This window comes from Cygnus atratus, chromosome 1 (assembly GCF_013377495.2).
Source record: "Cygnus atratus isolate AKBS03 ecotype Queensland, Australia chromosome 1, CAtr_DNAZoo_HiC_assembly, whole genome shotgun sequence".
Taxonomy (NCBI): Eukaryota; Metazoa; Chordata; class Aves; order Anseriformes; family Anatidae; genus Cygnus; species Cygnus atratus.
In genome coordinates, this window is record NC_066362.1 from 190,525,833 (window position 1) to 190,540,877 (window position 15,045).

General features: G+C 34.2%; 1 protein-coding gene across 1 annotated transcript in view; it reads left to right on the plus strand.

Moving 5' to 3' along the window:
* PSPC1 (paraspeckle component 1) overlaps positions 1-14,250 on the plus strand; it is a 40,921-nt gene extending 26,671 nt beyond the window's left edge. Inside the window, 3 exon segments of the mRNA XM_035542773.2 lie at positions 6,332-6,389; positions 10,307-10,476; positions 13,785-14,250. Coding sequence (XP_035398666.1) covers positions 6,332-6,389; positions 10,307-10,476; positions 13,785-13,970 — 414 coding nt within the window. The 3' untranslated portion in view covers positions 13,971-14,250.
* The last annotated feature ends 795 nt before the right edge of the window (positions 14,251-15,045 follow it).

Consider the following 15,045-nt stretch of genomic DNA (forward strand, 5'->3'; position numbering starts at 1 on the left):
GATGTTAAAATTTAAGGTGGATTTACCAGAATGTGTAACTTTCTATTTTAAAACATTTTTTTCTGAATCTGAACCATAGAGGCATGTGTGCTTGCAAACTTCCCCCCATTTCTGTCTTCAGTTTATCAGCCAGTGCTAATGTGTATGTTACGTAGTTAATGAAGTTCCATGATAAAGTACTGTCCTATCCACTTTAATCCTGTATAAAATGTTCTAGTATATGTTACAAGGTATGTTAAAACTGGCAATTTTCATATCATGCTGTTAGGCGTTCTGCACGTTTAGTAATATAAACTCAAGAGCATTCATTACATCTGTCATTTAACTAGGAAGTAATTTAAAAAGTTTGAAATAAAACATTTGAATGCCTTTTTAAAGAAAAGCTTCATCTCAAAAAGCAGCAAATATTTTTAGCTTGCTTTAAGTGCTTTTGTTGTTTCTGTGGGATATAAATGCTGAGAGATGCCCTCAGATGCTGAGTGTTCTGTGAGAGACGTAGAAGGGAAGCGAGGGAAAGTCACACACAAGTTGAAAATCTCTCGTTTGTTCCCAAAAGAAAAAACAGAGAGCAAAGATGTAGAGCATGGAGTTTTTTTCCTACATGAATACTTAGTAGAGAATTGATCAGATCGTAAAAATGCTGGTTTAAATGACTTATTCCTATCCTTTTGCCATTCATTAGTTCTGAAAGAAATTCCCCTATTTTAATAGCACTTCTCAATATTACTGAAATAATGGAAGTACTTAAGAAATGCACCGAACTAACCATAAATCTTTTTTCCATAAGGGTAATTGTAACTTTTTGCTCAACAGCCAAATACTCATTTTTGATATCATTAGGAATGTTTTTCCAACTTGTAGCCTTTACTGGAATACATATGTTTGCATTTATTTCATGCAGTGCGTATTACTGTTTTTACTGATTCTTCCAGTACACGTTCTTTAATAGTTTAACTTAATGTGTCATCTCCATTAATTCTATTTATGACTTGAATTGCCAAGGAGGAAATTGGCTTTAACTACCTCCTCTAGCACTGTTGCTTTGTTTTTCACAAAGACCAAGTCCTGTTGACAACTGTTAAACCTGATGAAAATTCTTTTCATTAGATTCTGTATTTAAAAATATGGCTGTTTTTGTGTTTTTGACATAATTTCATGTATACAGTATGCTTTGCAGCTACATTTACTTTTCTTGTTATCTAGTTTAATGTATTTACATGTATAAATCTGTGTAATGTAAGGGAGCTCATTTTTTATTTTCTATTTCCTGGGTGGGTGCTGTTCATAGAAATACTGAGTTGTTCAGGCTGGAGGAGATCCATGCAATCACCCAGTACAGCTCCCGTCTTAGAGGAAAGACTAGCTCTGGATTTAGGCTGCATTGCTCAGGAACGCACGAAAGTCTTGCATTTTGAAATAAGATTGTTATTTTTCATGTGATAGAATAAAGTGCAATATTTTGTGATACTGTAAATTCCAGAATCTTGTGTAGGTCTTAAATGATGGATAAACCTGAGAGGGAAAGGTGATCAGGGGTGGGTGGGGGAGGAGGCTTTTCTTACTTTAACTCCTTATTGGCAACATAACTTCCAGTGAGCTGAACAATGGAATCACTGGCTTGAAATGACAAAATATTTTTAGGAATGAGTGAATAGTGTATAGTCAAAAAGTGTTCCACATGCTCTTATTTTTGAGTGCCTATCCAGTGCTGTCAATCGCTTAAATAATTTGTGTTTAAAATATGTTTTTGCATAAATTACGATTTTGTGTAAGGGTTAAGGAAGATTATGCCAAAATTACTTAGGCTTCCTGGTGAAGCCTTTGGAAATAATTTTTGGAAATAAAAATTTTTCTTAAACTAGGAAGAATTTAATGAAAGAAGAAAATAGAAGAACGTTATTTATAGAAGATTTTATTATATTCATATTTATATGAATTTATATTATAGAAGAAAATTATTTATACTGAGGTACAGAAATGTCTTACCTGGTTTGTCAAATACAAAGTTTGTTAGGGAGCTGAATTCAGTTTCCACTTCAGTGAAAATAGATGGCAACATTAGTGTAAATGATATTTTGCTGTGCACACAGAACTTGGATAACTGTGTATTAGGTTACTGATTTTAATATGCAAACCTAAGTTGATGTGGTAAGTGCTCTTTGATAAGGCATTGTTTAGATGCTGTGCCTTACTGTTATTTTGGTTACCATTCCTTAGCCCCTAGCTGAAAGGTGAGTGCCTATTTCTACCTGAATTTGGAAGTGTTTGGCCACTTCTTAATATTTATGTTGATACCTTGCTTTTTGCTATTCTGTAATATTCAACCATACAGACATACATTTTTGACAGTTTGTTAACATGAATATTGCTTCCTTTTGAGAAAAAAAATAGTAATTTCTTTGGTCTGGCACAATTGAAAGTTGTGTTTCCAGAAAAACAGAAGTAATGGTTTCAGTTAAAAAAAAAAAAAATATATATATATATATATATATTAATTAAACTTATAACTAATTGTGGTTTTATTTTCAGTGTGGGAAAGGAATTATATCTGGTACATTCTCCTGTATCTCATCATAGGTGTCTTTTCAAAACTGTTAGTTTTGTGTTCTCATAGAGTCTATTTAAGATTATACTAATATCTCTTAAAAAATGAAGAATCATCTTGGCAATTTTCTATATGCTTCTGACTACTGCTGTGAGTGGTTATTGGGGTGCAAGAACATTGCACATGATAAACATTAAGTGCTCAAGAAAATCTTGTTTATAATACCTAGAAAAAAGAAATTTTATACTATATTAAATGCACAATGTATATGTAATTTGAAAAAGGTATTCAGTATTTTTATGTGGGTCTAGTTAATGTTAACAGGAGTTGGAAACAAGGAAATACAAATTTTAATGCTTGCATCTGAAGTAATTGGAAAGTATGGTGCTCTAGTTGCCATCATTTTTACTAAAAGCCAATTACTCAGGTGAATGGGACCCTTTTGAGGTTTGTTTGCATTAGTGAGTTGTGAAATATGAGAATCATGCAACAGGCTTGGAAAACTTTTCTTTGAGTTAAAGAAAAGGTGAAGAATTATTAAAAGGGTTTATGAAGGATACTATAAAGAATTGTAATTTGAAAATAGGGTATTATTCATTGTTTTAAAGGCTCTTCCTAAAGATTGCTATACTTCACTACACATCTGTTGTAGAACTGTCTCCCTCGTAATTGTATGTCACCCATTTTTCTTGTTCTCTTCCAGTTTAAGTTATTTTCCCAGGTACCTGCTGACTTCAGAGGTTAACTGCTTCCCTATGGATTTCGCTAGTAAAAAATTAACTCTCCTTTGTCTTGCTGCTCAATTTTAACTCCCTGTAATGGGTGGTTGGGGGGTTGGCTTCAGGGGAGGGGCTGAAGCAGGCTGCTACTAAACAAGACGAGTAGTTATGTGGGGAGGAAAAGAAGCCCTGTGAAGAAAACTCTGTTCTAAAACTCTGTTCTCATTGTAATGTTCAACAATATCAGCCAGTAGTGGTTTGGCTAATCTGTCAAAACCACCTGTTGGCATTTCTTTCTCTGGTAGTTTAGGTAAATACCAGAGAGCAGCTGACCAGGCTTACCTGCACTCATTCATACTCACATGTTAAAAAAACTGTTAGGTCACAGTTGGTGTGGGATAGCACTGTATTTCTGTTACGGGGATTCCTTCAAATAAAAGCTTTGGTAAATTACCTAGGTACATATTTTTACCGTTATTATGTCAAGCATTTAATCACATTCTTGATGCTTTCTGTCAGTTAGTGTATTTTCTCTAATAGGAGATTTATCTTAAATGTGCTAATTCTGTGATAACTACGTAAAAATTTCCCCATGCTGAAAATGTACAAAAATGCTGTGAATTGTGAACATAAAACAACAGAAATAATACTTATTGTAGGCACGTTGACAGGTAGCAGAGATAAGGCATGCTCACAGGAACATGTTCGTCTGTAGTCTACCACTGAAATATTTTTATATGGTTTTAATTCAACACCAAAGTTAAAGCTACAAATGGCAAGTAATAACTTTGTGGGTTTTGTTAACAGAGGTCACACTAACAACAAAATATGGGTGTCAGTTCCACACTTCTTGCTTTTTTTATAATTTTACTGGTGACTGAAGACCTTCAGAATTTCAAGCTAAGACAAAACTGGTTTATTGTGTGGAGGAAGTTTAGTATGTGTTATAACTTGCCAGTGCTTTTATCTTTTGCAAAGAAAACTAGTTAAATTTTAGCAAGTAGTACAGTTTTCTAGCTCTGTACTTAAAAAAAAAAAATAAAAAATCCCCTAAGTGGCTTTGTACTTGGCCCTGCCTTGTATGGCACATTTCACATTAGGGGAAAAAAAAAAAAAAACACAACAACTTGTAGTGGCATCAGTCCTGACTTTGTGTTGCAAGGATTGGAAGCCTCCCAAATTAGGTTATGTGCAATAATTCAAAATCCAGTGCATTTACTTGTAGCTAAACAGTATTTCTCAGCTTTTTGTGTTTTGTCTGAAATCTGTTTTCACACATGCATATGGCCGTGCATATGTGCATGCACAATCCAACTGATATAAGCTGGTAGCCATGGTGTCTTTCTGCTATGCTGGTTGAGGGATTGACATAGGGATAAAATACCACTTTTTCTTTTGCCAGTTTATGTCAGGGCTGAGGTGTAGTAGCAGACTAATATCAACAAGGTTGTATGCTGATTCTGCAACTGGCTGTATGACTGATCCTAGTAAGATCAAGTAAAATCAGATGATTTCAGTTAATGTCGGTTGACATTGGAGTGAAGGATCTGACAAAGTCATTGCATATTCTTTTATAAATGAAATCTAACATAGGCTCTAGTGTCAGAAGAAGTCCTGATTAAAGTGTTCGACAACTGCCTTTTGTAGCTGGACCTTGAATTCAGCTCATGTCTTTTAGTAACAAGGCCTTATATTTCTTCATTTTAATCTCGACACTAAAGCATAATCCTTCCAAAACTGTCTAATCTTCTTAAGTACATTTCCTAGGTTAATATGAGTTCCCAGAGATGAAGTCACTGACCCGAGGTCCTTTTGTCATACATCTTATGACAATTTCCTATACCAGCATATTTTTGCAAAGCTATTGACCCTGTGCTTTCAAATGTTGGAGACTGCTGCTTTAAATGTTCAGTCGTAGAGGACCTTCAATTTTTGGCATCCCAAAACATGATTCAACTAAAACAAGTTTTGTGAAATTGTTTTTTTTAAAAAAACTAAACCTATAAATGCATTTTGATATGATTAATATTCAGTGCAAAAATCAAGTTGGGATAATGGAACTGTTTTTAAAATGTCTGAACTTGTAAATTGTAAGTGGAATAATTTTCAGAATCAGGTAAATTTTTTTATATGCTTATTCTTAACATGCATGTATATTCACTCGATGATGGAATATACTTCAACATTCTTACAGAAAATTCATTACAACGTTTTTTGGGTGCATCATTGTTTTTCATGAGCTGTGAAATTTCTATTTCATCCTTCTGATATAAACAGTAATACCAAACTTCCTTGGAATTGTCTGTGCTGGGTGTACTTTGTTTTCCCTTAAGTGGTAACTTTTGCATATTGTTTCATAGCAGGGCATGGTTCATGACAGTAATGCCAGAATTTTTTTGCTGTTGGATAACTGAGCGTTGATTAAATCTGGATCAATTTCACATGTTATTTGTCTATTCAGTTTAAATGCATGATATGCTATAAGTTTTTATGCTAGTTTCAAAAACATGGTCAGTGTCTGTACTGAGACAGCAAAAAATGTACCGCAACTGAGTTAAGTCAAAACTATTTGAACAAAGTTGAATTGGCAGATTGAATTTATATACCATAACACATCAGAGCTTGGTTTGCAGTCAACGCCATCATTTTTGAGTCATAAAGACAAATTTGACTGTATTACTAAACAACAGCTTCTAGACAACAGTGTAGTAGGATCTCTTTATTTACAGTTTAAATATACTGCTGATTATTGAAGAACATTGAGTAAAGATGGATTGATTTGCAGTTGATTACGTAACTTTTATGAAACTTTAGATTGTATCTGATAAGTGAAACTCGTGATATTTAACCTTTAGCATTATGCAAAAAAATGTACTGCATTGTAATATTGAACTTCTACATTTGACATTTATAAAAGTAGGGGAGTATATTTAACTTTATTCCTTGCACACTTTTGTAATTAATGGGAACTTTAGAAACTTGAGATTTTTTATTTTCATGGAATATATGGGAATGTTTTAAGTTCTAAGAATGATAGGTTGATCATGAAAACTATGTTTACTTTCAGAGAGAACAGGAAATGAGAATGGGTGATATGGGTCCTCGTGGAGCAATAAACATGGGAGGTAGGGATCTGAAGGAAAAGGCTTCTGTAATGTAAAATTTGTTTTTCTTTGGGACTGTACATGTTACTCAAGCACTATTCATTGGTGACAACTATTGGTAAAATCGAGTAAATGGTATTAGGAAATAGGAAAAATACATTTTTCTTCTAAATAGTTGTTTTTTCTCTAAGTATCTGTTTTGAAAATCAGTAGGAGAAAGAAAATGATCTTAAGAGAAAACAGGCAGGGAAAGTTGATGCTCTAGAAATTATATGATGCAGTACAGTAATTTTCAGTTGTGAAAGTGCTCAGCGTTCTTTTGGAGGGACTACGTGATCAGAAAAGTTGCGACTGTAAGTGTAAGCAGTGAAATGATTTAGAACTTAAAATAGGTCGGTTCCTGTTGACGTACTTCATAAAAGTTTAGCAAATAATGTGGTTGGTGTCCTGTTCACTTACTGCAAGTCTCTATTTGCAAATATTCTCAGTTCATTTTCATGGTTTAGAGTATTGTCACTGCTAAAAACTGCTACTGTGAAGTCTAAAAAAGTACTTTCTTCATCGTTAGTCTTTGTTCTGTATCTGCAGACTGAAACAATTTGGAATATTACTTAATCAGAATATCTGCTTTTAAACAAGACTAAAATTAAGAATATTTCTTTAAAAAATTATTAACTATCAATATATATCTTTAGGAGCTCCCTGGTGTTCATTAATAAGAAAATAAATTAGTATTTTTTGTATTTTAAATTTGAAAGTGTATATACAGCTTAGTGAATGCTATGGCTTGACTTTGAGTAACATGAATTTATAGACTGAAGTACTTGCTCAGTCCCCATTTCAAATATGTTATTCACCACTCGCATTCAGTGACTGAGAAACATTTATAACCACAAAATGGAAATAGGCTTTTTCATTTGCAGAAAATGAAGAGGCTAAAATAATTCTAACAGAAGTCATTGTAAAGATCAAGTTATCTAGAAATAGTAATCTGAAGCATAAATTGCATTTATTTTATAGCTGCATTTTTACATTTTTTTTTACATATTGTTTCAGCGCACTCTACTTGAAAATTTCAGTTAATTAGGAGGCTTTGTAATTATTGATACTGTGGAAACTAACACCAGTTTTCCAGATTCGTAGGGTATGCTTTTATTATACAGATTTAAAATATGTATTTATAGTAAAATATGTATTTATAGCAGTCAGTTCCCAGCCCCTTACTTTTCTTGTCAGGTTTTCATAGAATCACAGAAAGGTTGGGGTTGGAAGGGACCTTATAGATCATCTCATTCCATCTCCCCCTGCCATGGGCAGGGACACCTCCCACGAGAAGGAAGTTTTAATGCTTAACTATGATATCCATCATTGTTTTGCTTTGTAGGCTTTTTGCTATGACTTTAGATTTTAAACTTGATAGAAATACATTTAGAAATAAATATGTAGTTTCAAAAGAAATTATTGTAACAACTAACAGCTATTTTAAAAAGGGAAAAATACCCATACTGAATAGGTAAAATGTCTAGTTCTACAGTAGCTGGATTTTAGGTTAACTCCCTGTAGAGATTTTTCTTTTTCCAGGCCATTAACAACCCTATCACCAAAAAAGACCCCAACCACCCAAACTCAAAACGAATAATAAAAAATCTTTCTCTAACCGGGAAAAAATGGCTTTTTGGGAGCCATTTCTGCATTGCTGAGGGCTGTTGACTGTGACTTATTGCCAGCTGTGCCATACCTTGGCATGTCCATTTTAGACATTTACAGAGTGTTCAGCCCTTCAGATTGCAGAAAGGTGGGTTTTAGTCCTTGTGTTGTGGCACGAACTTGATTGACTGTTTTCTGTCTGTTGCTATGCCTGGTCCAGTGAATAAACTGCTAACATCAGTGTCCCACTGAAAAAAATAGGCAGTGAGGTGCTATAACGTGCTGTAACAGCCTCTCACTGAACCTGTGCAGGACCCTGCTCTCTCCCTATATTTACACTCCCTCCCTTCCTTCTGACAGAACTTACAGCCTGAAACTGGCTTAATAGTAGAGTGACGCTTACTGTTATAATGCTATAGTATACTAGATGTCACTCTGGAAGAAGTATGGATACATTTGTATGGTATAGAGGGTAAAAACACTGTTGCAGTTGAAGGCTAAGTGAACATTACCTATATGTGTGGCTGGCTGGCTAAGTTTAATTAGCAGGCTGGTAAGCCATAATAGGTAATTGAGCATTGACTGGTTTTAGTCATTTTTCACTACCAGCACTGAGTACTGCCATCATGACAGTCATATAGGGCACTTCTAGACTTTGAATATAGACGTTTCTCCTTATTCTAGCAATTTAAATCCTTCCATGTTAGGTCCTTGAATGGTTGACACTGAAAAATAGTTTTATTGGCTATTCAGCTATAATTTTGTCTTGTATTACAGCACAACCTTTTACTTGCTAAATGAACTGTTCACATTTGTGGGTAGGCAAGAATCTGAGTTGAACGTGCCTGTATTTTAGCTCCATGTTGTAGGGAGAGGTCTTCATGTATTTAGGACTAAGCTCAGGCAAGTACTGCTTTTTAAAATACTTTTCTCTATTGCTTCTAATAAACTTGTGCAGCACTTTCTACGTGCTACTGTGTTGCATGGAGTGTTTTTGCTAAGCAATTTACAGTTGATATAATGTGTATGATTGAGTCTAAGTTTATAATTTTAGCAGCAGTATCTTGATGTAGTGATCTCACTGACTGCTGCGATGGGTGCTCAGTGCTGGTAATACAGATGCAGTTTTGCATACGTACAGATAATCATGGTACTGTGTTTGTGCTCAGTGACCAACTTACGATGGTGGACATGTATATACATTACTGAAGAAGTTATGAACAGAGGTGAGAGGCTGATTTTTGAAATAAAATGACAAGTTTTTTAGTCTGGTAAACATGTCTGATTTCTTGATTATTTTTTTTTGGTATGCATTATCATGACTTGAAACATATGCTAGATTCCAAAGGCATGTTTTCTTCTATTGTCAAATTTCAGATGCGCACTTTTGGTTGAATAGTGTGCGTAACCATTGTGGGGACAAAAGAGTGCATCGCCACCAGTCTTAAAGATTATGACATCTCATAATAGTAGGCATAAATGATTTATATAATCAGACTTTTTCTTACAGCATGAAAAAATGTTTTTGAATGCAGTTCACTTGAGTGTGTTACTGGGTGCTGGCAGTGGTGGTTTCTAGCTCAATGTTGTGGCCAAATGACCTCTCCAGAAGAGCAAAAGAGGCTTTTTAAGCTTTTCTGCTCCCTCCTCCAGTGAATCAGAATTTTTAAGGAATTTTATCTGTGACTTAATTTCCAACAAAACTTCCTTTATGTTTCTGGTACTTTTACTATAATAAAATACATTTAAATGCAAGATTTCTTTATATCATGTTACAAATAATTCATTGTAAAGTTGAGTGCCACCATTGGTATCACTTTTATATGGTATTGCAGTGTATTAGTCTAGCATCGACATGTAACATTAATACTGGTAGAACAGTTCTTGTATATTTAATGTTAAAATCCTGAAAGGGCTGAGTTGCCTTATAGCTATTAATTACTGCAAAATCACTTGAGATTTTTTCTCATTTTTCTAATTTGTGGTGTGTAGTGTATATATATGCTATATGAACAGTTAAATTCCTGCACAGAAACAGTACAGCTATATTTAGCTGCAAAGTTCAGGTTTCTCAACTGTAGAAGGCAGATTATGCAACGTGATAACAGGGATTAATTAATCTGTTTAAAAGCAGATGATTGAGGTAAATGTACAGTCTCAAAGAATATATATATTTTATATTTCAAGTATTGGAAGTCTTGTACATTTGGCTTTTTAAATATTGTAAATTGTTTTTTTATTCTTGTAAAATTCAGATAGGACAGCTCTTAAGTATAGATTGTTTTGCATAGATGCGTTTAGCCCAGCACCTGCTGGTAACCAAGGCCCTCCTCCAATGATGGGTATGAATATGAACAACAGAGGAACTTTACCTGGCCCTGCAATGGGTCCTGGTCCTTCCATGGGACCAGAAGGAGCTGCAAATATGGGAACACCAATGATGCCAGATAATGGAACAGTGGTAACGTATCACAAATTTAATTCCTTTGAATAGATGTCATGTCTCATGGCACATATTTGTTACCAAAGATATTTTCACACTGAATAAGAGCATGCTAAATGGTTTTGAGTCTGTTAAAAGTAATTGATAAGACTTGTTCATGAACAACACAGAAAGAAAACCTTTATTTGGTCTTAGAAGACCATTGTGAAAATCCCACTTCCATCAGGAGAAAGGTGACTTCTTTGATCTGTAACAAGACTTTTAGAATTGGGGTTAGATCATATATTATTTGTGATAAGACTTTTCACATATGACCTGTCTTGAAAAATTTGCTGATAAAAGGAAATCACTTTTGAGAAATTAAGAGAAAACAACATACCAGAGTAATCTGTAAACTTCGACGTTTGCTATTTTTTTTGTTTAATGAAACTAAATCATATGTATTAGCTTGATTTCTCATAATCAGATGAAAAGTTAAATGTTGGAAGCTATGCATAGTGTGAAGATATCTTTGTGTAAACTACTTGATTTTTTTTAAAGTGACTTCGGTGTTACTGTATTTCTTTTCTAATGGTGTTGAAAAAACAGATTGACGGTAATCACTTAAAAAACAAGTATGCCAACAGCTGCTAGTTATAACTGTCATGTCAACACAGGCAAATAGTATTGCCCAGCTGCCAAGGGTACTAGGAATGTAGGGTGTACATCTGGATTTTTTTTTTATCAAGAGAGGATATGCTATTGGGCTCCAGTTAAAGCACTGGCCATTTTTGCTCTGTTCTTACAGCCAGTCATTTTTGCTAGCTGTAATGTCTTCTGTAGAGAAACAACTATAGCATTTTAAATCTCATATTTATATATGTTCAAGTATTCTTTCATAAGTAGATACTCGAGGTGTTCTAGCAGTGGTGTGATATAAAGGAGTATGAGGTATAAGCAGTGATTCCATTATAGTTTTATTGGAACACTGAAGCACTTGTAGCTGTAAATTTTATCTATGCCTTCTCAACAGTATCAGTCAATGACTGAGCTATTTTATAGAGTATTTTGACAAAATCCTTTGTTCCTTAAAGGAAAATGAGATTTTGATTAAGTGCTAAATACATAATAAGTTTGGTCTTCACCAGTGAAAGATGACGACCTCATTTCACATCATAGTGACCGATTCATTTTATCTTTTGTGTAACTTCTCACAAGGATGGGGGTGTTTGCTTGAAACTACTCTGTTACTGACTGGCCACCTCTGGAACATTCTCTTGTGATTGTATAGACACTGAAAAGAGGTGTGAGGAAAAAACCGGTGCTGTCTTAAGTCATGATAACTATCTCAAATTGTTTTTCTACAAAAAGCCATTCCAGTTATGGAAGTGTAGGGAAGGGAATCTACTGACACTTCCAAATGTGCTTTTTAAAAACAAACAAAAATTTAACTTGCATTTTCTTCTGTACACCACTGAAGGGGACAAATTAATTGCTGTTTTTTTTTCATTTTGTAGTTTCAAGATTTTTAATTTGGGGGCAGGCCCCTACAGAAAGGCATGCCCTTCTTGTGTTTTTGTTGCTGCTAGAAAGACACTTCAAAGATTCTTTGAGGGCTGTCTACTAAAACACTGTGAGAGTTAGTTTCCATTTCTGTTAAGAGAAATGGAGAATACAATTTACAGACCAGAAAGGTAATTTTCATCTTTTTTAAATTGGATGTTTTTATAAATCATCTAGGGAAAATTGGAGTAAACTGTGTTTTTGTTGTTTACTGCCATATTTTGAAATATTTGTGAACATAATGTTTTAAAAATAGCTTTTTTTCCTCATAGTTTATTGTAGTAGTTTACTACAGCAGATTTCTCTTTAACTGGATAGAAGACTTTTATTGGAAAAAGTTGTTTTTGTCCAAAAGTTAAATGGTAAAATTTAACAGGAGTATGTGATGAGCTATTTTTTAAAGTTCATATCCATCACTAGCAAGCTGTAAGCATTTAAGACATTTTTAAAAAAAATATTTCTTACCAGTGCTGCAGATTTTAAGGTTCTTTGAGGGCAGTAGTAGATCTTAATACAGCTGTTGAAAAACTGTTTTTCTTATACAATGTGAACTTTTAAAAAATCATACACGTATATATAACCATGATCTAAATTCTATATAACTTCATTTATATAGATATAATACTGCTTTTAAATAAAAATATATGCATATATAGTTATGAATTAGGTGACTACTGGAACTCTTGAGCTCTACTGCTATTCCTGGAGTTAGGCTTCTGGAAGAACTGTTCTGATTCAGGCATATAAATAGCGTGACAGTCTTTAATGTTCCCTTTCAACTCTGAATACCTGGGCAGTTATGCAGCGCTCTGCTCAGAAGGAATTTCTTCTGAAAGTGTTACTGTCCTCAGCAGCTGAAGGATGAGTTATTTAAAGATCTGCTTGTACCATACATCCATGCTTTTAATGGTTTAACTTATGTTGAGGTAATGTTTTAAATTTCATCGTGTAGGGTTCTGTTTTTAGACACACAAATGCTGAACTATTAAGTGCTCAGATGCATGTTTTCTGTTTTGAGTCTGAATTGCTAATAGTCAAGACTATTTAAGCACATACACCTTAATGTTGAGTATGGAACTAAGGAACATGTGTAACGTTAACTGGATTTTCATCTTCTATTGATATTTCCAGTTAAATTTCACTTTTAAACTTAAGCATAGTCCAACTATGCATTGTATCACTAGTTATACTAGTTTATTTGAACTGGGTTTTACAAGTCTATTTAAAGATCCCTGAAGTGCCGTACAAAAGGCTGACTTCAGGTGGTATGGACTGAAATGCATTTAATCTACAGATTTGTAGAAATTTAAGTCTTCAGGTTATTTCGCTGTTAAAAGACTAAACCTGCAGTCTCTAGAAATACAAAAGCTCAACTTTTTTTTCTAGTTTGACAATGTTTCTGTGTCTAACTCCTTTAACAGAGAAGCATTGTAGTTGGTATGTTAGGCTGAAGAGGACTCAGGTCTGAAAGCGCTGTTCGCTCTTCTGTTACGTAGAGAATATGTATTGTTCAGATGTGCTTGAAAGGATGAAGTTACATTCAGCATCAGAGTTGGTTTGCATACTTAAATTTCTAATTTTTCATTTACTTTACAAAGTTGGAGGGTAGCATTAGCAGTCTTTAATTTCCAGCTCCTTTTTGATAATAACTAATTGAATTGCTCCTTTCTTCCCTCTATGTGTGATCCTGATTCTGCTGGACTATCTGCTGAACTTCCTGACAACATCACTTGTGGGTTTTGTTGTAACTTACATTTGGCATGTTCCAAATGGACTTGTATTAGCATAATGAGAGATTCCCTCAAGGAGGTCCATCACAGATGGGTTCACCTCTGGTTAGTAGAACGGGCTCTGAAACTCCTCAGCCGCCAATGAGTGGTGTAGGTGCCGTGAGTGGTGGACCTGGTGGCTTTGGTAGAGGAAACCCAGGGGGCAACTTTGAAGGACCTAACAAGCGTCGCAGATACTAAAACTTATTTCATTCCTTACTGTTAAGAAATTCCAGTAAAAATATACAGTGATATGCCTTTATAATTTTAGCTGTTATCTGGAAACGGTTTTATTGTTATTGTAGTCTTTAAAACGGTTTCTTTTGTAAAACTTTTTTGTATTCAGTCATAGGCTTTGTAGTATAGAGCAGAAATGATGCAGATCATTATGTAAGGCAATGTGTTTGTGACTAGCAAAATACAATGTGTGACTATGCTGTAAAACATGCAGTTATCTGATTACAATAAAATATAAAAATCACTTGAAAGGATTTTGGGAATGTTATTACTAATACTGGGTGAGAATAATTTTATGCTTAATTATAAGTGGCATTTTCATTCTTAGTATGTAGTTTCTACTGTGTCAAAAAAATTCTGTTAATAGTGAACGTATTCAGCTAGAAATGCATGTTGCAGTACATACTATGAGAACTTACATTGCAACTGCTTACCTTTACTTCAACTTTTAAAAGAGCATCAAGTTTTATACAAAGTGTTTTCTTAAGGATACTGTGTCCTCTTTTATTTCAGTCTCCCTCTGCAAACTTAGTCACAACAGACTTACCAACAGAGTATCTGTCATTCAAATAATTGAAAAAATTAACTTTGGAGGAAAAAAACAAAACCAAAACCATAAAACCTCTGGAAGAGGAATCTGTATGTTTACTTTATTCATGACGGTATGAATGAATTTACCTAAACTGTACTTGTGCAGAAGAAAAATTGTTGTGACATGTGTGTTCTACTGATTGTTAAAGTATTCTGGCATTGAAGGAAGGAAATGCTTGTGCAAGCTGGTTTAAAGCCTTCCGCTGATGTGCGATGCATCATTATAGGTATATATTTCCCCCACTGGTTGCATTGAAACAAATCTGTTATCATCAATTAACTGTTTAATTCAGAAGCAAATAAGGGTTTTCCAGTTAAAATGGTTGTTTGCTTGTATCAGAGGATTCATATGCATCTAGAAGGACTGCACATAAGTATTCTTGAAAAATGTTTTACAGAATGATAAATTTGAAAAATACCCATTTCCAACACAACGCACACTACTTTT